General features: G+C 40.2%; 1 protein-coding gene across 4 annotated transcripts in view; it reads left to right on the top strand.

The window, feature by feature from the left end:
* The window catches only part of TFAM (transcription factor A, mitochondrial), a 93,355-nt gene that overhangs the window by 22,849 nt on the left and 45,313 nt on the right, over positions 1-25,193 (top strand). For 2 of the 4 annotated variants that reach the window (XR_011537712.1, XR_011537710.1), the window contains exon 7: positions 16,158-16,220. Coding sequence is in view for 2 of the 4 variants with exons in the window: in XM_070611433.1 (XP_070467534.1) it covers positions 16,158-16,220; positions 17,251-17,286 (99 nt within the window). In the remaining 2 variants the exon portion in view is untranslated. Of the gene's footprint in view, positions 1-16,157; positions 16,221-17,048; positions 17,484-25,193 lie in introns of those variants that run through there. The other 2 variants (XM_070611441.1, XM_070611433.1) reach the window with 2 other exon arrangements.

The raw sequence follows: 25,193 nt of genomic DNA on the forward strand, positions 1-25,193 counted from the left end.
ATCAAATCTAAGAAAAAATTGCCAAATCTAAATGCATGAAGATTTATTCCCTCTGTTTTCTTCTCAGTGTTTTATAGTTTAGCTCTTACATTTAGATCTATAAGCCATTTTGAATTAATGTTTGTGTATGGCGTGAGGTAGTGGTCCAGTGTCATCCTCTCCCATGTAAGTATGTATTGTCCTAGCACCGTTTGTTGAAAAGACTGTTCTTTCCCTGTTGAATTGTCTTGATACCCTTGTGAAAAGTCAATTGACCACAGATATTTAGGTTTATTTTTGAAGTTTCAATTCTATTAGATTGATATATATGTGCATCTCTATGCCAGTACCACACCGTCTTGATGACTGTAGCTTTGTATTAAATTTTGTAACAGGGAAGTGTGAGTTCTCCAAGTTTGTTCTGTTTTTTTAAGATTGTTTTGGCTATCATGGATCTCTTGCATTTCCATATGAATTTTAGGATCAGCTTGTCAATTTCTGCAAAGAAGCCAACTGAAATTCTGATAGGGATTGCGTTGAATTTGGTGCTTTTTTATATTAATTTCTTACTTTGTTTTTGAGGAAGATTAGCCCTGAGCTGACATCTACTGCCAATCCTCCTCTTTTTGCTGAGGAAGACTGGCCCTGAGCTACCATCTGTCCGCATCTTCCTCTATTTTATACGTGGGACGCCTACCACAGCATGGCTTGATAAGTCATGCATAGGTCCATGCGTGCAATCTGAACCACTGAACCCTGGGCCACTGAAGCAGAGCACACAAACTTAACCACTGCACTGCCGGGTCGGCCCTTGATATTAATTTCCGTTATTCTGTGTCATCAATGGCATCTTCATATTAACTTGAATTTGGCAGATATATAAATTTGTCCTTGACATAATTTTGAAGGGTGGTTGTGGGTTAACCTAAGAGTGAAGTGGCCACTATGCAGTTAATCTTCTGTAGTTGTGGAAAGGCAGAGGAAACAGCACATTCAAAGCCCTTATGTTGGAGATGGCAAGAATTAGGTTGATTCAAGAGGTGTTTAAGAGGTCAAATCCACAGGACTTGAAAATTGATGGAGTGTGAGAAGTAAGGTAAAGAAAGATATAAAAGGTTATTCCTAAGTTGTTTTATTTTAAAGATTGGCACCTGAGCTAACATCTGTCACCAATCTTTTTTTTTTCTTTTCTTCTTCTCCCCAAAGCTCCCCAGTACATAGTTGTGTATTCCAGTTGTGGGTCCTTCTGTTTGTGCTCTGTGGGATGCCACCTCAGCATGTCTTGATGAACGGTGCCATGTCTGCGCCCAGGATTTGAACCAGGGAAAGCCTGGGCCGCTGAAGCAGAGTGTGCAAACTTAACCACTCAGCCACAGGGCCGGCCCCTATTCCCAAGTTTCTTTGGGCAACCAAAATGGAGAATGTTGAAGAAGGAGCTGATTTCCTTCAACTTGACCACTTCTCTGCCTAGATCTGTGGATTTTTGGCCCCTGTAGGACTTTGTTTCTGGGGTTAAAGAGGCAGGACAAGGCCAAGATTTAGAATGTAGGCACATGCACAAAAGTGTTGAAGCTAGGAGAGTCAAGAGAGTTGCTACATTGGATAGAGTTAAGGGTTCATTTGTACAGAGATAAATACAGTGTTGTGACTTTATTAAATTAACATTTGTTAAGTAGAACCCCTGGGGTATCAGACCGTGAGCCAGAGTTCAACAAAAGATCACAAGAGAAGGTGAAATAGAGAAGTTTATTGCTCACATGTCCTGGAGAAGATACATAGGATGCCTACAGGGGCCATGCAGGCAGAGAGAGAGTGGCAGGACCCGGGGCAAATGCTTTTATTAGGGTCCTCGGGTGGAGTGTTTTGAAGTTCCAGGCTAAGGTCAGATTGGCCAACTCAAACCAAAAAGAGCTAGATGTTGGTAAGCTTCTTAAGGGATCTTATCTAAGGGGTGCACAAGGGGAAGGCCCTGGGAGGTGGGAGAGAGTGCTTATTACAAGGGTGTTGGGGGGTCGCATCAGGAACTTACATTTACTTGTGACTCTGGGCTGTTACCAGAGCAAGTACTTGAGGGAGGGGCTAGTGTCAGTTCCAGGCCACTACAGGCCACTTGGCCACACAAAATGGATGTTGAGGCAGCAATATCATGGAGTAGTTTAGCTAAATTCTCAACACAGAGTCTTATATGTGCACCCAAGGAGATCTGTACTACTGGGGACAGACAGGTGTACATCAGCACTGTGAGTGAGGATGTAGGATCTGAGATGTCAGTATAGGCAGAGGCTAGGCTGTACCATCTAAAATCAAGTGTTCAACTGACAGCAAGTGTGAAGGACTTTGTTGGGTAAACCAGGATCAGATTCCAGAACCAAGAGTGTAGACTAAAGAACATCATCCACCTGGAGTCTGAAGCTCATCAAAACCAGTCTTTAACTAACAAATTAAAATAAGAATCATCTGCAAAACGTGAAATGCTAATTCCTGGGTCTCTCAGTAGGTCAACAAGAAGCTCAGATGATTCTGCTGCAAATTGAATATTGGTCATAATTTGAGGAACACTGATGAAACTATCAAAAAGTCCAATTTAATGATGAATTAGCAGGCTACTACAAGATATGTCTTCTCTCTAGGTCTAGAACAGATTTTAATGTGTGAATGGAGATTGGGGGTTATCTACCAGTAGTAGAGCCATGCCAGATAGATCTTTGGCCAGTCCTGTGTGATCATCCTCTAAATAAGTGGTTCTTGACCTGGTTGGGGTAAGGCGAGGGCTGGCAGTTTTGTCCCTCAGAACATTTGGCCTTTGGAGACGTTTTTATTGTCACGACTGGCATTCAGTGGATGGAGGACAGGGATGCTGCTAAACGTGCAATGGGCAGGATAGTCCCCATGGAAAGTGACCAGTAAGGAGAGCCTATATTTATATAGCATTTCTGTTTACAAAGCACTTGTACATTCCTTATCTTATTGGGAGGAAACCAGAGTGTTATTAGTTCTTGTGGCTGCTGTAACAAATTACCACAAACTTGGCGACTTGAAACAACAGAAATTTACTCTTAATAGTGCTGGAGGCAAGAAGTCTGAAATCACAGGTTCAGCAGGGCCGCAATCCCTCCAAAGGCTCTAGGGGAGAATCTGTTCTTTGCTCTTTCCAGCTTCTGGTGGCTGTCACCATTCCTTGGTGTGTGATGGCTATATCTCTCTCTGCTTTGTCTTCTCATCACCTTCTTTCCTGTGTATGTGTCTCAACCCCCTCGGCCTTTCTCTCAGAAGCACATGTGTGATTGCATCTAAATTCCGCTCAGATAATGCAGGATAAAGTCCTCCTCTCAAGACCCTTAACTTAGTCACATCTTTTGTCAGGTAAGGTAATATTCGTGGGACCCTCCATGTCCTTCTGGAGGCTACTATTCCCCCCACTATACAGGGCAGCAGTGACCCTCATCTTACATTATTTTACTAGGTCACATGGCTAGTTAATTATGGAATTTAGCCTTGAGCTCAGATCCTAGCCCCATCTTTGAACACTACTGTAAACCATAACAAAAAACAAGAGCAGGAAAAAAATAGCTAAGGCGCAAAAAGAGAATAGAGGAGAAATAGGGAAGTAGAACACAAAATCCAATTGCCGATGAAATTTTGGACAGCAAACAAAAAGAAATACTGCTGTGAAAAAAGGCCAGTGGATGAGGCCAGGGGCAGTTGCCAGTCAATAAGTAATTACTCCCTGCTGGAGTTTTTCTTTGTCACCCTACCTCCCTGTGATTTAATGTTGCAGGCCTGGCACTATCTACGGTGGAGATAATTCCATTTACTTAGAATGGTTGGCATAGTGCCTTACGAACAATGGCATTTTATCATTGGAAGGCACCATAGTCATCAGCCATGGTTATCAGTTAACATTTTTGTGCTTAAGTTTGTAAGGACTGTTGATTTGATATTTTTACAAACCTTGCAAACAATTACTTGCCGGATGGCTAACTCTTAGGCAAATGGTAAACAATGCAGCTTTCATTTTTTCTACTCCTTGTCCGGTGTCATTCTATTGAGTCTACTATTTTTAGACTAGCTGTTCTCAACTTTGGCTGCACATTAGGATCACCTGGGGAACTTTAAAAATCATGACATTCCTGCCCGCCCCAGACCAATTAAAGAGCAGCCTGTAGGATGGGACCTGAGAGAAGGGGTACTCACACTTTGAAACTTTTTTCCTTTAATTTTCACATTCACATTTAGAAATTGATATGTAAAATTTTGTAAGTTTGAAGAGTTGAAAAGTATTAAATTTCTAGCATATTGTAAATATTGACTTAAAAAGATAAACGTCACATCACTTCTTTAAATATATATAATGGGCTGTAAATAGTGTAACATATAACAAAACTTCCGATCACTGGGAAATTTCCCATCATTCCTTTCCATTCCACTCCCGCCGTAGAATGTTATCCTACTAATGTAATATATTTTCATGCTTAAATGTCTTTTATTTATTATCCTGTAATAATTCTCTGAAGCGAAAATATGTATATAAATTTGGATTGAACTTTTAAAATTTCCTGTGTCCACAGGCTTTAAGTACATAAAATTTCTGGATTGTGAGATCGTTATAATAACTATTGGAACACAATTAATGAAAGCAACATTAATATATTACTGTTTTGAGAGAAAAAAACAAAATTTCCATCAACAGGTGAAATGATAAAATGAATATGGTATATTTATACAATGGAATGTGCAGCACTAAAAAGGAATGAAATACTTATATATACATTAGCATGGATGAATTTGAAAAGCATCATGCTGAAAAAAGCCAGACATATAAGAGTATATACTGTATGATTCCATTTATATAAAAATCCTGGAAAATGCAAACTGATCTGCAATGACAAAAAGCAGACTGGTAGTTGACTGGGGCTGGCAGTGGAGGGAGGGATGGACTGCAAAGGGTTATGAGAAAACTCTTAGGGATGGTGGGAATGTTCTGTAGCTTGAGTGTTGTGGTGAGTTCACAGATGTAACCATTTACCAAAATTCATTGAACGGTACAGTTTAAATTATACATCAATAAAGTCAATAAAAATAGTCCCAAGTTTTTATAAATGTTAAAAAGTAAAATTTTATTAGAAATATGCAGAAAAATAAATCCCTACTCAAGCCAGTAAAAATCTGTCTCTTATTTTTGAATCAAAGCTGATAGGGCTGCTGTAGATTCACCCCCATCCTGCTATCTGCGCTCCTTTTCTAGTCTACCCCTAACTCACCTCATTCCACCCACCTCTCCCCCACCGGGCCGTGCACCCACTTCTGGGGCATGACTCTCGCTTCCTTCCTTTAAGTCAACGAATACCCTTTAAAATGGAGACTTGTATCGCTATCTTCATACTCCCATCTCTTCTGCCCACTCTGCTTTTTCTTTATTTGATAGACCTTAACACATTCTAGATACTATGTAATTTACTCATTATGTTTAGTATTTATTGCCATTAGGATCTTAACTCCTTGAGGACAGAAATCTTTGTTTTGTTTTCTGTTGTACATAGAATTTTGCCTCGCGTATACTCAGCACTAGTAAATGTTGAAGAAAAGAAAGAATGAAAGTAGACTTGAAACGGAAGACTTTTCACATTAGAGTCTATTTGGGTCAATGAGATCCCTCAGTAAACGTGTTAAACCATTTTAGGGACTTCTGGGAGGGTACCCTGTCTGAAACAAAAACAGAAACCTTTCCTTTCAAAGAGGTTGATTCAGTGTTTTTGAGACAAAACCAGCAGGTTATGAATACTGTGGAATTGAGGAACGCTCATACAGCCATTTGTTGAACCAGCTCCAGTGATAATGCAGGGTCTCGAATATGAGGCAGGATTCTCTAAAGCTAAGCACTCACTCTTCTTCCTTACAATCAGAATGCCAGACTTAAGAGGAAAAGTAAGTTTGAGGGAAAGTAAATTTAGCATAGTTGTATGGATGTGTTGAGCTGCCCAACTTGAAGTACACTACCATTATCTCAGGGAACAAAATTCTACAGGCTCTCAATAGATGATTCTTCACATAAACTGAAAACGTAGACCAGGTATGAACCAGAATAGGACATAACTCTGAAGCAGGAGGTGTTGGGGGAGGGTGTTAACCTTCCTCTGGGACTTCTGTTACATTTCAACTTCTTCTTTGTATAACATGAGAGCTTTATGCTTTCAGTCACATCACTAAGATCTAGTTTCTCAGAGCCTTTATCATTTCTAAATCAGACGAATGTCCACCTTTGACACAAAAGTGTCATAGCTTAGGTAGATTCTATACTACATGTGTTAAGCACCCAGACCCAAGAAATGGAGATAGAAAGTCAGAAGTGGGCCAGTTGGGGGGTTACTGTCAGCATTTAAAGGGCCTCCTGAACTCTGGAAGAAATCAAGTAGACAACAGTCTCTAGGAGGTCCCATCCATGGGGTGAATAGTGGGGTGAAGTCAAGATGTACAGTATTCAGAGGGAATGCAGATGATAGGTAAAATAAAAACAAGTGGAAGCAACAGTAATGCCTCAGGAAGCCAGGCAGAGGCTAGCGTAGACCAACACCCAAGAGAGGGTTTGTAGGGCAAAGGCTGGGCAACATGTCAAGAAGGGCAGGGTGCAAGGAAGGACTCCAGTTCCGTCAGGAACTGTCAAGACACTACACAGTTGTGGGGACTGACCTGGAGCAGTACGATGTGTAGGAAAAACTCTGTCTTCTGAGAGCCCTGGGGAGGCCACAGAGCATTTGGATTTTGAGACCCCTTGCTCTTGGAATTAGATAGTACAGGGAGATTTCAATTCAAGATGGATTTCAATTAGGGTCAGAAGTCTAACTTTGACAGCAATATTGAGAGTCAACATGGAGTAGTGAGAAGAGCACCTACCTGATAGTCTTGTTTGAAGATTAAATTAGTAATATTTATAAAGCATTTAGAACAGTACCTTATACAGTAAGCACTACATGTCAGGAAACGTGTCTCAGAACAAAATTTTGTGAAAATGCAGTGCTCAAGTTCTCACCCATCTAGTATATAATAAAGGTTACATTGTTCTTTCCTGAATAAAATATAAATTGGGAAAGTTTACTGAGTAATTTGAACTTTTTAAATTGCAAATGAAACTGTGACTATTGATGGGTTTGAGAAATATCACAGAGCTGATGAAAAGAATAATAAACCAGTGGTATAGGAAAATGTATAAATGTTGCACATGTATTTGCACTTCTGTTTTTCCTGAATCACATCTAAAAATAACAAAAGAAATAAATGAAAAATAAATGGCGAAAGAAAACTAATGATGAAATAAAGATAAATGACAAAACAATGATGTTACAATACTCATGTATTGTGCACATGAACTCTACAGTGTATACAATACACAGAATTGTATGAATGATCATTTGAGGGGATATCTATCTCATGTGATTGTACTATGACTAAACTACTCAACATGGAGGATTTGACAATCTTGGGAGGCTCCTTGTGGTTGACTTCTTATTGTTGTCATTATCATAACAACAGCAGTGCAAACTCTTTTCTAAGTGTTTCTCCATCTATGATCTCACTTTTGTGGCTAGACCTCACTTCTAGCCCCTGGGAATTTCTTCTGTGAACCCAGCAGGATGACATCCCTTAAGTCAAATTCCAAAGCTTTGAAGCAGATCAGCAGATCAGGGCCCCCTAATGACTGATTACACACAGCCCTGACCCCACACAGCTTCAATCTTGTTGTTTTCTGAGGCCTTTCATCACTGCATCCTGAAGATGAGTCCATCTCTTCCCCAGTGGGAAAGTAAACAGTGGAGTGAGAAGAGCGTGATGCATGTCCCCCAGGCTATGCAGAGGGGGAATGCTCTGATCTCTGCAGTGACTTGTTTGCAAATGCCTTTCCCTTAATGCCAGAGGACTGAAGAGAGAAGTGGGAATGGGGACAGCTCAGGCACCTGGAAAATGAAGGTTTATCTGCATAAAGCAATGTAAGAAGTGGTTTCTTCTGAGCATCTCCAGCTTGTCATGTTTTCATTCTGCTCTAACCTCAAACTTGGATAGTTTCATACTGTTTGTCAGAGTCCCCAAATATTTAGAGGTTCTCAGAGGTGGTGGTCTTGGGGTGGAGACAGTTCTCAGAAAAGTGTGCTACAACTCCAGTCATGATGCCCTTTCTCACTAATCTCCTTGGCTTCTCTAGCCTGGATCCAATTAGAGATTAGAGTGAGACTGAGATGCTACTAGAAATTATTTGGCCAGAGACTAATATTTAAATTCTACCAAAGGGTAACCAAGAAAGGCATATAATCAAGGAAGATTAGCAAAGGAAAACCAAGTAACAGTTGATTGATAGATGGGAGGGTTTTGTTGCCCAACCCCAATATAGACAACTCGCATAAAGTTGACTAAAGCTCCTTTTAGACAGGGCCTATTCTAACCCAACTTCACCCATCCGAAGATCCCAAACCATAGCTCCGGTTTACCACAAAATGGTCTCATGAGGAAGGAAGAAGGAAGAAAAGGTGATGACTACGACAAAAAGGAGATGAGCATGGACCCTGGACCTTACCACTTTAGTAGCTTGGAAGGCGAACTAGAGAGAACCACACTCCTTTGGATGCAATATTGGGGAAAGCATGCTCCAAGCAGGGAAAAGGTCAAGGCACTGAGGCAGGAGCATGCTTGGTGTGTCCAAGGGACAAGCCCTAATCCATAGATTTTATTATTTAATCCATCGTTCTCACAGGTGTTTTGGATCACAATTAATAGCTGTGGATTTAATAACTGTAAACATAGCGGCCATCATTTCTTGGTGGCATTGAGCAATACTTTATTCATAACTGTGTTTTGTTCTGCTGACAAACTTATTCCTATTCGCATATGAAATTCTGAAAATCAGTGATATTACTCTTTTCCTAATCCCCATCTGCTATGGTGGAATGGTTGGGGGAACCTTCTAAAGACAGATTACAAACCAAGAAAAGTCAATTAACAATACTGGCAATAAATTAAACTCATAAAAGAGTCAACATGGAGTAAATGTAAATCTTCCCTTTGATCCATAATTTGTATAAATGATTCATAATTTAGGTGCTATCTGCTTTCCTGATCATCACATGAACCACAAGGAATACTTAAAACTTTCCCGCTCTGATTGTACAGGAAAAAATAACCTACCTCTAGAGTCAGAGTCAATAACTCCTTGGCAAAACTTGACCTGAATGCCAATTGGCCGCATCATTTGGAAGTAGTTTTGGTGCCCAGTTCAGTGAATTTTTCCCGGTTTCCATGAGGTTCAGACATCCATAGCTGTTCACCCCAGAAAACTACAGCTAGAGGCATTCTCTCATCAGGCTGTGTTTCAGCGTTTCTCAAAAGTAGTTTATTCCATAAACATCAGAGGGCAGCATTTGATAGGGATTCCAAAAAGACTGAAAAAATTCTCCACGCCAAACCTGCCTGAATGCTCCATTGGGCTAAGCTTTTCTCTATTCTTTCCTGATTCCAGTTCTGTTTTCCAGCCAGGAAATGCCCTCACCTGTGTCTTTTCACTACCCACTGCCCCCTTCTTCCTCCAGGGACACAGCAAGCTGGCTGAGGTTCATAGTGGATTAGTGCTCAGCATCCCTTCCCCCTCCTTTAGGATGCTGTCGGGACACATAGGCTGGAAAGCCAAAAACTCTATCTCCCCATTCCCTATAGTTAAAGTTCCAGATGTAATTGAAGTTGGGCCAATCAGATGTACTTGTGGGACATTTGGAAGACAGAAATGTACATGGAGAAGCACTGTTGCTGCTTCTGTTTCCTGCAGGCAAGCATGGTGTGGAGGGGTTAGGCTTTGAGTAGTAGCATCACAATGTCCAGTCACTTGCTGGATGTGGGTCAAAGCATCGGATGCTGGACATCCAGTTGTTGCTGATGCCAGTCTGGCAGGAGCAGTGTGACTTTGAAGGCAACAGCTGCAGCAGTGGGGCATCATGATTCCAAGATTGCTGTTTAGGCTGTGCATTTCTGGAGCTAACAGTTCCAGAGTAGTTTCCTGATTCCGCCTTCTTGATTATGGCAAGCCAGCTCTGTTGTCTGGGAGGCATTCCTGGAGGACCCACCTCAAATTTGCCTCTCCAGCACTTCCAATATTATATACACACTCAATTCTCTGTTTCTTAAATATGTTCCTGCTTAAAATAGCTAAAGTTTCTGTTTTCTAAAACGGACCCCTGAATAATACATTGGCTGAAGGTAAGCAAAAGCTGCAGCCCACGTATGGCACTGTGATCTGTGTCTCTTTGATCTTTGTAACCCTCAGGTGAACTGACATGAAATACCACCGTGAAAGCTCGGGAGTAATAAGCTTCGTCTTCCTGTGTGCCTTGCCCCACTTCTAAAGTAAGCAACTGTGATCCCACCACTGCCTTTAATACAATGGATGTGAGGTGGTGATCTCTTGGATTGCATGCTGGAGATCAAGTTCACAGCCATAATTCATTCAATAAGCATTTTCCCAGCAGATGACAGGGAGATGGTTTACAAAGTCTCATTAGAAAGTAACCATACTGACGTTAGTGTAGTGTGGCTTCCTGGCCCCACAGAGACACACTGGCTGACGCATTCTGATATCTCTGGCTTGAGGAACCTACAGATCCGAGGATGCCGGCCAACTTCCTCAGCTATTCTCCATACCTTCCTGTGGATGAGGCACAGCTGGGATGTGTTCCCTGACACTTTTCACACACTAGCATGAGAAACAGCTAAACCCATTTGGCCTGACAGGATAGATACTAAACAAGACACATTCTACTTATTTATGCTTTTCAACAGCTGCTCTTGGAGTATTTAAAGTCCGAAGGCCCTTTATGTGAATCCCCAGTATACCAGCCACTCGTAGAATGACACTGTTACTCCAGCTACTATATTGAATACAGAGTCTCTGGTAAGTGGACTCTAATGATAAATGTCCCGATTTTTACGTAACATACTCTACAAGACTGCAAATAAAACCTAAAACCTGCAAAATTAACCTCTGAGTTTGATTTTCATGGAGTCACAAACTGAGAGCTCTCAATTTTCTATGACCAGCACGCTACAAGGATCCCTAACGCTTGTAGCTGCAGGGCTGAGGGTGCTGTCAGAACTGGAAAAGGAATGAGAGATTTCCACATACTCAATCTCTCTTAAAACCCACCATTGAAATTTCATTGTATACAGAAGCAGTTCTACTTCCTTGTCAATAGAAACTGTTCTTTTTGCCATCCTGACACTCTCTTCCAGAAGGAAGCTAATAATCCCCTTATGTTAATCTACTGTCAGCAGGCCGGGGACTAGGACCAGATCCCATTTTTCCTTGGGATCATGTGCAAAACCAGACATCGCAAAAGGAAGCTTGTATTTTGAAAACATTGCAGGAGTTGGTTAATTTATACCGGCAAAAATGGTAAGCAATCTTTTTAGGAATAGATATTGAGGCTCTTGGCGCAAAAGCATAGATGAGCCTTTGAGATGGGGCTCAATTTGTCTTGCTGACTGCACAGTTCCCTGATGGTCTTCTCCCTACAACTTGCTCCTTGCAACCAATTTTCGTATCTGTTAGGATTCTTCAGTTGTAAACAATAGAAATCAACTCTGGGTGAGTGGAATGATGTAGTAGTTAATAGCTTAGGCTTTCCTGGATATAAATTCTGACTCTTTAACTTACTAATCATGTCACTGGGCAATCAAACTAATCTCCATTTGTTCTATGTAAAAGAGAATAATTAAAACACCACACACTTCCTAAGGCATTGTGAGGAGTAAGTGGGAAATTACATGTGAAGAGTCTGGTACATAGTAACTATTCAGCAGATTTCAACTATGATTTTCTTTCTAACTGGCCTTCTCTGCATTTCTCAAAATGATTATTAATGATCATTAAGTAGATAAGTCCTGCTGTCCGTTACCCTGCAGCCCACCACACATAGTTGTTGATGTAATAAGTAACTTGTTTCCGAACGAACACTTGTAATTTGCAGTGTTGGCCCTTGTGGCATTAAATTTGGATCTTATACTTGAAACCATTTGTGTCATTTGGGTCCTAGAGTAAGCTGACCTTGAGACAAAGTTGGGAGTGTAAGAAGTTTATTTGGAGGTATCTGTGACAGACAAAAGAGAAAAGAAGTGGGGTTTGGCAGGGAGAGCTTTCAGACTGGGATGTAGCTCTGACGCCTGCGAGGAGAAAGGAGGAGGAAGCAATGTTGAGGAGGGAGACCTCAGACCACGATGCAGATCCGACAAAACCCCAGCCAATCCAATGGGGAGCTCCAGAGCAAAAATTGCTCATTAGAGAGATATGCAAAAATGGCCAGGCACTACTGTCCCTGTTGGGCTGTCGTTCGTTGGGGGATGCCTTGGAAGAGAGTGGCTTCCGCTTGAAAGTTAAGGCAGATCCTGAAAGCACTAATAGCCGAGAATGCCCGCAAGTTCTTTCCTGACAGGCGTTCTGACTGGTAAATCTCAATGGTTGCCATTGTCCATCCCTTGTGCTGCATGGCAGCAGCTCCTCCAGGGTTCCAATGAGCCTTTCTTCCTAATGGGGGAGTTATAGGGTTCAACTAGTATTCATTATCTGTCCTCTTCCAGTATCCATTCTAAATTACACTCTCCCTCAGCTATTGCCTCTCTGGCCTCCATGGCTTATCTATTGGTTTGACCCAAATGCTAATTCCTAAGGAGTCTGACCCCCTGGGAATCACACTCTTCTCAGGTCATGATGGCTGCTCTTGTTGGTTCACAGTTACAATTTGACAAGGGAGCAACTGGAAGTGCCCCAGTGGATCACCTGAGTTCCACACATGTTCCTCCCTGTCCCAGTTGTGTCACAGCAACCCTACCTGCTACTAATCAAGGTCAATAACTTCTGTTAAGGCAATGATACCTGTTCTTGCTGGTCCCAAATATAAGGAACCCAAAGTTCCCGTTGGGAGCTGTGTCTTATGGACCAGTGGAACTTTGCTACTATGTTCCTTTGCAAGGGTAGGCCTCCTTTTGGAACCAGGACCTCTATTCCTGCAGAGCCCAGAGTTGTGGGGACAGAAAGCACCAAGTCCCCTGATGGGTCATTACAAATGATGTTAAGTAGGGCCACTCCTGCTTCCACCCCTTGGTTCTTGGACTCAAGAATTCTTCCTATTGGGGGCACAGCACCATGTAGAGGTCTCTGATTAAGTGTGTGCATGGCATTCTGCAGGGTGGCATCCTATTCTTGCAGAGTATTGCCTAGAAATTAGTACTTCAGTAGGTCATTTCACTACTCTAACAGGTTGGTAGCTTGTGGATGGAGCAGTATGTGATATGACCAGTGGATCTCATGATCTTGGCCCACTTCCATACCTTCTCTCCTCTACCTTCAGTAGGTTCCCTGATCAGATGCTATATTGCGTAGGATTCCAAGACTATGGATCAGGCGCTCTCTAGTCATATCCTCCAATTGTTGGACTCATAGACTCCCAGGTTGGAAAGGACTCAGAATTCATCTGTTAGTTCAGGTTCAATCTGGTCCCTGAATCACACGTACAACACCCTTGATAAGAAGTCAACAAGCCCAAGAATGACAAAATCCATGATATCAATACCACCATTCCCCATTTTAAGGTCTCATGGTAGACATCACTAATTTTTTATGGCATTTCTTTTTCTGCTGAGTCCAGACAGGGCCTCAGAATCCTTTTCAACAAACTCTGGAAGCAGCTAATACTAGACAATCTGATCTGTCATATTCAGTTGAAGTCTGTATGCTGTTCTGAACTAGCATCTACCCAAGAGCTGGCCAAAGCCTGGGTTTTATTTTATTTTACTTGTTTTATTTTATTGCTACTTGCAACAGCTAGTAAGCTTCATTTCTGTAAGAACATGCTGCCTCATTTCACTTTGAATCCCCCACAATATGTGCATAAATGCTTAATAAATATTTGTAGGATGAATGAATAAATAAGTAAATAAAGGATTTGCCGTAGTGTTTCATAACTTGCTTCAGATCACCCAGAAACCTTGCTGATTCATCAAACATTTACTGAAAACCTACTATGTTAAGTAGTAGTCTAGGAGCTGGGAGATAGAGTTGAATGACACAGACAAGATACCTAGCCTCATGAGCTTACATTCTAGTAGACGCTGACAATAAGGAGGCTGAGAATAGACGAGGAACAAGAAAGCAGCACGTAGTCAGAGTGCTATGGTGGAAATAAAACATGATTTTTTGATAGGAATAATTGGAAGTGTAGTTCTTTACTTGAGATGATCAGGAAAGTCTGCAATGAGAAGAAAACTTTTTTTATTGTGTTAAAAGATGCATAACATAAAATTCACCATTTAACCATTTTAAAATGTGTGATTCAGTCGTATTAAGTACATTCACATTGTCATACAACCATCACCACCATCCATCTCCAGAACTTTTCATCATCACAAACGGAAACTCTGCACCCATTAAACAATAACTCCCCATTTCTCTCTCCCCTCAGCACCTGGTAACCACTATTCCACTTTCTGTCTCTATGAATTTGACTATTCTAAGTACCTCATATCAGTGGAATCACACAATATTTGTCCTTCTGTGTCTGGCTTATTTCCTTTGACATAATGTCTTCAAGTTTCATCCATGTTGTAGCATGTATAAGAAGATGACTTTTAAAAAAGCTTTTATTTGAAGTATAACATGCAAAGAGAAAAGTGCATAACTTGTTCACAGCGTGAACACATGGGAGTAAGCAGCACATGGACGAGAAATCCAAATTTACCGGCGCACAGAAGACCTCCTCATGCTCCCTTCCAGTCATGACCACCAATGATAACCTCCATCCTGACTTCTAACAGCATACAGTAATTTTGCCTAGTTTTTAACTTTATATAAGCAAAACCATACACTACTTACTCTTTTACTTTCTTTTGCTCAGTATTGTATTTGTGGTATCCATCAATATTATCGTGTGTTGTTATAGTAGTTTCATTCTCATTGCTGTGTGATATTCTATAGTGTGAATATACCACAATTTATTTATCCCCTGCTGTTGGTAGCTACTTAGTTTCTGTTTTTAGTTATTATACATAATGCTGCTATGAACATTCTTGTCCATGTCTTTTGGTGAACACATGAATGGATTTGTATTATTTATATGCATAGATTATATATGGAATATATGGTATATAATATGAGTATATAATATGAACCTATGGTATAGATGCATAGACATATGTAATCAGAAGTGGAAATACTGGGTCACAGAGTATGTGTATGTTCAGCTTTCATAGCTCTCCAAAGGGGTTTACCCATTTAGAAAGGCTCACATTTAAGCTGTGGCCTGAAGGACAAAAGGGAATGGAAGCTGCACTGAGATTACTACCCTAACATCTCCCCACTGCTCTGCGGAAAATGTGTCCTTTCTTAAAGTGGGTAGAGTCAAACAGGAGCAGTCCTCCACCTCCTTTCTGCTGTGGTCTCCCAGTGACACTTTAGTGAGAGGAGCCTCTGTCATTTTGGTCAGACCCGGGGAGGTGGGGAATGATGACCGATGACTCAGCCTCCTCGGCTCCACTTCCCAGAGCTCCACTTCCCACATCAGTGAGCCTGGCCCTGGGGAGAGACGTAAACACAGCCATGGTGTTGATATCAATTCTAGCAGAGATGTCAAGAGCCAAAGCCTGAGAAGAGGAGGAGAGAATCAGGGTAAATATGTCAGCGGAAAAAAGATCAAGAGGGGACTTGAAAGTCATGTCTACAGAATTGTTTAAGTAACAGTGGCAAATGAAAACAAAAGGCCTCTACTGCTAACATAATCAGTGGTACCTGTTTCAGATTCCCAGGCATCTCTATGTTTTCGGGAGGTCCTGGGACTCAGGCTTTTGCCTATTGTGTGGCCTGGGATGAAAGCCATTGAGAGAAGTTGGGATTCAGGACTTTCTTGTCAACAGAAATGAAAAGAGGAAAAAAAACCCCACCAAAACCCAAAAAACTGGCCACAGTAATGCCTATAAATGCTGTGCGGGTGTGAGGGCCTGCCTCTATGTCCTGGTTTAGGAAGTATAAACAAAACTGGTAGAAATGGGTCATTTTGGGAAAAAGTTTCCAGTGGGAAAGAGAAGAGTCTAGTTGCTTTGCCCTTCAGTGTTTTAGAGTTTCCTCAAGATACAGAGAGATTCCAATGTGCTTCTTTCAGGTGCTGCTCAAAACGTCCCATCTTTTAAAGAAAAGAAACAACAAAAATGATTTGTGTATCAAGGTAAGGTGGCCATAAGTGACCAGTCTCTAATCCATTTTTGAACTGTACGCTGTGTCTTTAAGGTGGCCAAACTGCCTTTAACCACAATGCTCAGGGCTAGAATGGATTGAGTCTTATGCCAAAATCTCTTTTGGTTATTTTTCTTTCTTTAGTGTGTACAAAAAGTGAGATTTTAGAAGTATCTCAAGGTCATCATTCTGAACATTAGTTGAGTGTTCATGTTTATAGATTAGAGTTGTAGATGTAGAAAGTATTCAAGATTGGAATGTATATATCCTGTAACAGTTTGTGTATGTGTGTTCTAGCAGAATTTCTTGTATAATTCCCTTTCATTTATTTGTTTCTCCTAAGAGTTCTCTGGGAAGATGAAAGTTAAATTAGCTAAGGAAATTCTGGATTAGTTGGGTTCCACTTGTATTGGTTTCCTTTTATATATAAGGATAAAGGAAGGGAGCGAGAGCCCCTTTAAACATGGGGCCCCATGTGGTCCAGTCTGTGTGATGCATCACATTCCAATGAACACAAGTTTGACGGCCGAGACTAATCAGAAGGTAATTCAAATATTTACCAGGGACTTTAAAAGAACATCAAAAGAATATCTAGCAGAAGTCTTTAAAATTATTTCTTCATCTCTTGTTCAATTCCCTACCCACGCTAAATTCTTCCCAAAGACTGTCAGCTCACCGCATCTCTTTCTCATCCCTGCATGCACTCATAATTCTGGTCTTTCCCCCTTTTTTTCTCCCACAACACAGTAAGTTCTTTTTTCTCTTTCTGAGATTAAAAATATACATGTTCTCAGTCTGTCTTTTATCTTCCAATTTTCAGATCTTTCTACCATTGTCCTGATTAGCTTCTCAGAAGGCCTGGAGGCCGGCACACAGTCACAGAGGGGTGAAGTTGTGAACTCTTATATAGTAATGCTTTTGGCCCCACTTGCACAATAATTTTTTGTTAATATAATCCATACAACAAACTGTATTCCAGTCACTAAATAGCAAAACTTTTTTTTTTTTTTTGCGATAAGAAGCAAGGCCAACAGAGTTACCAAAACTCACATTTTTGAAGAGTGGAGAAAGGGATGAGGGAAAGAGTTGAACTGTGGTATAAGATAAGCGACAGCTTTGAGCAGAGACATAATTCCGCCTAGATTGACCTCTTCCCCTCTTCTGATGACATCGCCCTCGCTGATCCTTCTCCCTGGAAGCCCTATTTCTCGAAACCTGAGATCATGCACCAATAAACCATCTCCTTGGAAATTTACCTACTTTGTGTTGGTTATTTGATCACAAGAAGAACTCTGAAAGGGAGAGAACAGACCTTCAAGGTCAAATTTGGCCATTTCTCCTGCTATCTCATGTCTAATACCAGAGAGATTCTTCTTGAGGATCCCATTTCTCTGTTAAAATCAGACAGTTATCTGACCTCTGTTTACCCGGGCCTGGGATGGGCCAATGCCAGCATTTAATGCTAACTTGAAGCTAGGACTGCTAAGGTCCTTCATGTGCAGCACCTAAAAACCACAGCAGGCAGAGAGGGAGTCTAAGAGCATGCAAGGTAAAAACATGTAAATAGTATGATTCAATAAGATATAAGATTAACAAAAAGTTAGGAAACAAAAAACACTAAATGAACACTAAGTGTAAACATGCTGAAGAGACTGCCAGATAAGAGTGTTTTCTTAGTGTGGCAGAACAAACAAAGAAATGTTTCCTTAACTAATAGTATATTTAGAAAATTTCCACGTCATTTGCATTTGTCTAGAAAGAGCTATTTTGAAAGCACCTAGGTATCTTGGGATTAAACTGCCCAGCCCTTAGGGAAGGAAGCAATTGCCTGTTCATTCATTCATTAACTCAAAATATATTTATTGGAATTTACTATGTACCAAGCACAGTATTAGGCACTAGGAACAGGGCCTAGAATAAGACCAACATGGTCCTTACCCTCTTTGAGCTTACAATATGACAGGGAAGACAGACATCAAATAGGTTATTACTCACTTAGACACTGAATGTGTGCATTGAGGCCACGATGGAGAAGTGCATGGTGCTGTTGAAGCCAGTCAGTCAAGGAAGGCTTTATGGAAGAATGTGGTTAAAAAAAAGAAGAGGACAGGGTTGTCAATATCTGTTGAGCAATTCAGGTGCCACTGCTGTCACCTCCGAACATGGTCTTTCTCCTTTGCCTGGAAAGAATACATTAACATCAGATTAAGCGAAGAGCTCATAAAATGCATGATGGCACACTGACCAATCAAAACATGCCAAGCATTCTTTTCCAGAGGATTGGGAAAGAGATTCATTTTGAAATGATTATCTGGCAATAGGTTCAACCTGAAAAAAAATAAATACAAAACCATAATTATTTTTCAACAGAACTGAAGAGACTTATTTGTCCCCCCTTCTGAAATTGTATATCTATTTCAAGGCCCTGGAAGCTCAATGCTATGTTTTATGTTCTAAGGGTAAAAACATGATGTCTGTTTTATTTCACAACATGAATTGAAAGCATTTGTGGGACAGGATGTTGTTTTGGTTCAATAGGTTGTTCAAGGTTCCTCAGGAGTTTTATCCAGTAACTGCTTTCAGCTTTAAGATATTAATGTTTCCATTTGGTTTTCAGATCCAAAGACTGCGTAAGCAGATTTTTCTATTTTTGATGCCTTATCCTACTGCTGGTGTGGTTTAAAGTAATCAATCATATAACTGGGAGTAATAAAGGACTCTGGCTAAGAGTTTTTACACAAATAAAACTAGCATTGGTTTGAGTGGATGGCGATTACTCAAGGATTGCAGAAAGCTTGGAGTCAAACCTCAAAAATGTCCCAGATTTGCAGCTCATGCGCTGGTTGGGAAGGCTGTCCCTCACATTAATTCAGGTAAGACGCTGGCTGGGCTCAAGCTCGGAAAATGAGAGTACCTGATGGGAACAATGAAGTGACTGATTCTCTTGGGCTCCTCAACAAGTCTCTACCTGTCCTCAGGAATCTTTCTGCCAAACTCCAGAAGGAAAACCTGCTCTCTCTTGTCTTTCTCTGGGGACTCAAGTCCAGGGTTTGTGTTTAGGAACACAGTGAAAGAAGTCAAGTCTGTCATAGACTGTTTTCTCCCAGGACCTCTTTCTCCTTCAAGGATCTATCACTCCCATCTTCCAGTTCTCAGTACTTGCCTGTTTTCCTCCGGGAGACCAGAGTTCACCGCTATGGAGCCCTACCTTGATCTGCCCTACTTGACCCAATATTGCTACTTGTTTTGATATTTTCCCCTAAATTTTGTACTTCCCTACTATATTAGTTTCCTGTTGTTGCAAACAAGTTATTGAAAACTTAGGGCTTAAAACACAAATTTATTATTTTACTGTTCTGAAGGTCAGAAGTCTGAAATGGTCTCATTGGGGTAAAATCAAGGTTTCAGCATGGCTGCATTCTTTTCTGGAGACTGTAGGGGAGTCCCTTTTCTTGCCTTTTCTAGTTTCTAGAAGATTCCCTCATAGCTTGTGGCTCCCTTCCATTTTCAAAGCCAGCAATGTTTGGTTGAGTCTTTCTCATACCGTGTATCATCTCTGACTTCACTTTTGTCATCACATTTTACTCTGACTCTTACTCTCCTGCTTCCACTTTCACTTCTTGTCCCTGTGATTACTTTAGGCCTACTTGAATAATTTAGGATAATTTCCCTATTTTAAGGTCAGCTGATTAGCAACCTTAATTCCATCGGCAACCTTAATTCTCTCTTGCCACATAACATAAGATATTCACAGGTTCTGAGGATCAGGACGTGGACATCTTTATGGGGTCATTAGTCTGTCTACCACACTCACCTTCAATTCTACTATCAAAACTTACTTTTGGGGGGGCTGGCCCCGTGGCCGAGTGGTTAAGTTTGCACGCTCTGCTGCAGGCAGCCCAGTGTTTCGTCGGTTCGAATCCTGGGCGCGGACATGGCACTGCTCGTCAGACCACGCTGAGGCAGCGTCCCACATGCCACAACTAGAGGAACCCACAACGAAGAATACACAACTATGTACCGGGGGGCTTTGGGGAGAAAAAGGAAAAAATAAAATCTTTAAAAAAAAAAAAAACTTACTTTTGGGGCTGGCCCAGTGGTATATCGTTAAGTTCACACACTCCGCTTCAGTGGCCCAGGGTTTGTGGGTTCAGATCCTGGGTGCGGACCTACCTACTGTTCATCAAGCCATGACATGGCAGTGCCCCACATAAAAATAGAGGAAAATTGGCACAGATGTTAGCTCAGCGACAATCTTCATCAAGCAAAAAGAGGAAGATTGGCAACAGATGTTAGCCCAGGGCCAATCTTCCTCACCAAAAAACCAAACCAAAACAAAACTTACTTTTACGTTCTCCCACGACTCTCTACTAAGCTTAAAAGTAGACCTGATAATTGAACTCAATAGAAGATGTCAAAGGCAAATTTGTAGGATATGTCCCCACTTTTTCTCCTACATCTCTTTACATAGCATGAATCTACCATGGTCCTTTTCTATTCTGAACCCAGATGAGATTCAGAATTCTTTTTAACATAGTACTCTTGACAGCTACTTCCAACTTATTAGATTCAGCATTAAGATGAAACTCATTTGATATTGCTGCTTTAGTGGGTCACCTCTTCCTTGAGAACTTCTAGAGATGCAATGTTTTAACCCAAAGGAATGCTTTTTATGGGAAGCTGTAGGGCACCAGTAACCAGCTGGTGGACACAAGCGTGCTTGGGAGGTTTTCCTGGAATCTTTGAAGATACAGCGTATGTGTTGGTTCCTGTTCCCCCTCTTCCTAATGCCGTCACTGCACAGGGAACAGAACTGGATGATCTAGCACAGCGTGTCTCAACCTCAGCACTACTGATATTTTGCACGGAATAATTCTCTGTCATTAGAGGCCATCCTGTACCTTGTAGGATGTTTAGCAGCATCCCTGGCCTCTACCCACTTGATGGCAGTAGCACTTCTCCAGTCAAAAACGTATTCAGGCACTGCCAACAGCACCTTGGGGAGCAAAGTAGCCCCCAGTTGAGAACTACTGCTCCGTAGTAGAAACCATCTAATTTTGGAATTAATAGGTTAGAAAGATGCATTTTTGTTTTGTTGTGGTTCCTTGACTTTCCTTTGGCTTGTATTTAATGGAATTCCTTTGCCAATAGAAGACACCATCAAAAACAGCATTTCCCCGAAGTCTTCATGTCAGATATCCAAATCCCAGATCAGAGCAGAAAGCCCTTTCATCAGCAAGGGCTTAGTGTAGTATGAGCAAAAGTATTGACTCTAGTCATCTTTAAGGCTCAGCTCAAGCCCACCCCCGCCAGTAACCTTTCTCTGCCTCCTCTTTTAGGAGCACTTTCTCCCTCTTCTGAACTCCTGCCGGCTAAACCTCCAGTGACTGTTGTCATATATATCTGGTATTCTTGGTCATTTTATTTGTGGGTACATGGCTGACACCCGAGATAGAATGCTGTGAGACTAGTTTCTGTATCTTACATATGTACAGCACCCTGCACATACCATGTGCGTAACAATTACCTTTGAAAAATACTTTTACACCATTTCTTTCACACAATTTAGAAAGTCAAATCCATGAGGTTTGTTTATGAAAAATAGCAGACCTATTCCTCCCTCCTACCACTTTCCTCATTTCCAAAAACCTAGAAACAACTTTTTTTAGAATATGATTTTTGTATTTATCTCCATATTGCGAAATAATATTCTTGCATTGCTACCTCTTGATTTTCAGTTTTAGGCAATATCTATCTAGGGAAGATAAGGATTTAGCTCTCTTTATATACATAGAAACTTCTAGTCTTCAGGAAATGAGTTATTATCAATGTTAACTCCTAGTACAATCTTCCCAGGATGGTTATACCATTGTTTTGAGTTGAATAATATACATTATGTCATTATTGCTATATAAATGCTTTTCACAGCTGAACTGTGTAGAATACAATGATTACTTTTCCTTTTCTACACATTTTTTGAAGTTAATACAGGTTCAAAATCCCTTATTGCAATTCCAAAATTTAAAAAACTCTGAAAACCAAAACAAAATAAAATATAACAAAATTTTATGTTGGCAGCAAACTCATTTCACAGCGACTTCTGTCCCAAATGTAGCTGTGGCTACTTACAGTTTTTATTTATGCTACCTGGTGCGATTATTTAGATGCTTTGGTGCAGAAATTTTGATGTGTTTGATTAGAGTGAGTGACCTACTTGGGAAGTTGTATAATACATATCATATGCACCATATTATATTTCTAAAATCTGGAAAACAAATGAATCTAAAATTTGAAATACGTTACTCTCCAATGGTTTCAGTTAAGTGATTGTCTCATTTGTTTGTTTATTACCCTCTTTTTAAAATTTCCTTTGCAAAACTTTCACACTGTGAAATACAACAAACAGAAAAATACATAAAACGTAAATGTGCGTAAAACAATTTAATGAATGGTTATAAAAGGAACATTTGTTTAGCCATCACCCAGGTCAAACAATACGAGATTGCTAGCACCCAAGAAGCTCCCAGCACTTCCCTTCCCAATCATAACCCTCTCCCATACCATTGGTGGGCACCAATAACCTAACTTTTATGTATTCATTTCCTTGGTTTTCAGTTTAGTTTTGCCACCCAATTGTGCATCCCTATTATTTTTGAACTTTGTAAAAGTGAAATCACACACTACCGATTTTGTTGTGGCTTACTTTTTTTCTACTTAAAAATTTTTTGAAATAAGCACATTTTTAGAAAAGTTAAAAATATGGTACAAAACATTTTTTTCTGTGCTATTCGAGAGTAGATGCTAACATAATGCCCCATTATTCTGTAATCGTTAAGTACGTATTTCTTCTAAACAAGAACATTCTGTTGCACAACTTCAATATGACCATCAAAGACAGGAAATTAGCATTGGTACAGTACCATCTAATCGTTAGAGTCCATTTGGGTTTTGCATATTGTCCCAATAATGTCCTGTATAGCTAATGGATCCAGTTCAGAATCACACGTTGCCTTTATTTGTCCTGTCTCCTTCGTGGCCTTTATTTCAGACTAGTTACTCAATCTTTCCTTGACTTATGTGACCATAACACTTTTACAGATTACATTTCAGTTATTTTGTAGGTTGTCCTTCAATTTGAGTTTATCTGCTGTTTCCTCTTGGTTAGATTTAGTTTATGCATCTTTGGCAGGAAAACTATAAAAGTGATGTTACATCACTTTACCAGGTGGCACATAATTTCTATTTGTTCCATTGTTGATGTTGTTCATTTCGATCACTTGATTAAGGTGGTTAAGTCTGCTAGGCTTCTCAACTTAAATTTACTCTTTTCCTTTTTTTTAAATTTTTTTTTTAGTTTTTTTCATTTTATTGAAATCATAATAGTTTGTAATGTAGTGAAATTTCAGTTGTACATTATTATTTGTCAGTCACCATATAAATGTACCCTTTTACCCCTTATGCCCACCCCCTAACCTTTCCCCTCTGGTAACCACTAAACTCTTCTCTTTGTCCGTGTGTTTATCTTCCAAATATGAGTGAAATCATAAGATGTTTGTCTTTCTCTGTCTGGCTTATTTTGCTTACCATAATACCCTCAAGGTCCATCCATGTTGTTGCATATGGGACAATTTTGTCTTTTTTATGGCTGAGTAGCATTCCATTGTATATATATACCACATCGTCATTATCCATTCATCACTTGGTGGGCACTTGGGTTGCTTCCACGTCTTGGCTATTGTGAATAATGCTGCAATGAACATAGGGGTGCATAAGTCTCTTTGAATTGTTGATTTCAAGTTCTTTGGATAAATATCCAGTAGTGGGATATTTGGGTCATATGGTATTTCTATTTTTAATTTTTTGAGAAATCTCCCTACTGTTTTCCATAGTGACTGCACCAGTTTGCATTCCCCCCAGTAGTATGTGAGGGTTCCCTTTTCTCCAACATTTGTTATTTTTTGTCTTGGTGATTATAGCCATTCTAACAGGTGTAAGGTGATATCTCATTGTAGTTTTGATTTGCATTTCCCTAATGATTATTAATGTTGAACATCTTTTCATGTGCCTGTTGGCCATCTATATATCTTCTTTGGAAAAATGTCTGTTCAGATCCTCTGCCCATTTTTTGATTGGGTTGTTTTTGTTGTTGTTGCTGAATTGTATGAGTTCTTTATATATTTTGGAGATTAATCCCTTGTTGAATATATGATTTGCAAATATTTTCTCCCAGTTGGTGGGTTGCCTTTTTGTTTTGTTCCTGGTTACCTTTCCCTTGCAGAAGCTCTTTAATCTTGATGTAGTCCCATTTGTTTATTTTTTCTTTTGTTTCCCTTGCTTGGGTAGACATGATATTTGAAAACATGCTGCTAAGACTGACGTCAAAGAGTGTACTTTTTTCCTTTTTATGATTAATAGATATTTTGTGGGGAGAGTCTTTGAAGATATTGAAGTATCCCATTTACATACCCCACAAAACTTTCAGTTTATTCCTTTTAAAATTTATATTAATTTTGAATCATGATTTCCAATTTTATTCAGTAGGTTATAGTGCTTGAATATATTATTATTGTGCTGCTCAAATCATCCCAGATTTGACCAGTAGTAGTCCCTTCAAGATGGTTCTTTACCCTTTTGCCATGTCACCATCATTCTTTGAGAAATTCCTTATTTTTCAGGCACAAGAAGAATGTTCCAGAGTCATCTTCTATTTTCCCTTCCCCTACTCTGGAACCAGCTATTTCTCCAAGAAATTTAACTCCAAGCTTCCGTTTAGTGGATATTTAGAGAACAAGATCTGAGCACTAGATGTGCTCATTACTGTTGGAGGTCTTAGTGGACATAGCTAAAGAATATACGTATGTGTATGCATATATTTATATGTACATATGTGCATATGTATGCACATATATATCATATGTATATATAATGTTCACACATAACAATACATATTTACATCTATATTTAT

Source organism: Equus przewalskii, chromosome 1 (genome assembly GCF_037783145.1).
Source record: "Equus przewalskii isolate Varuska chromosome 1, EquPr2, whole genome shotgun sequence".
Lineage (NCBI taxonomy): Eukaryota > Metazoa > Chordata > Mammalia > Perissodactyla > Equidae > Equus > Equus przewalskii.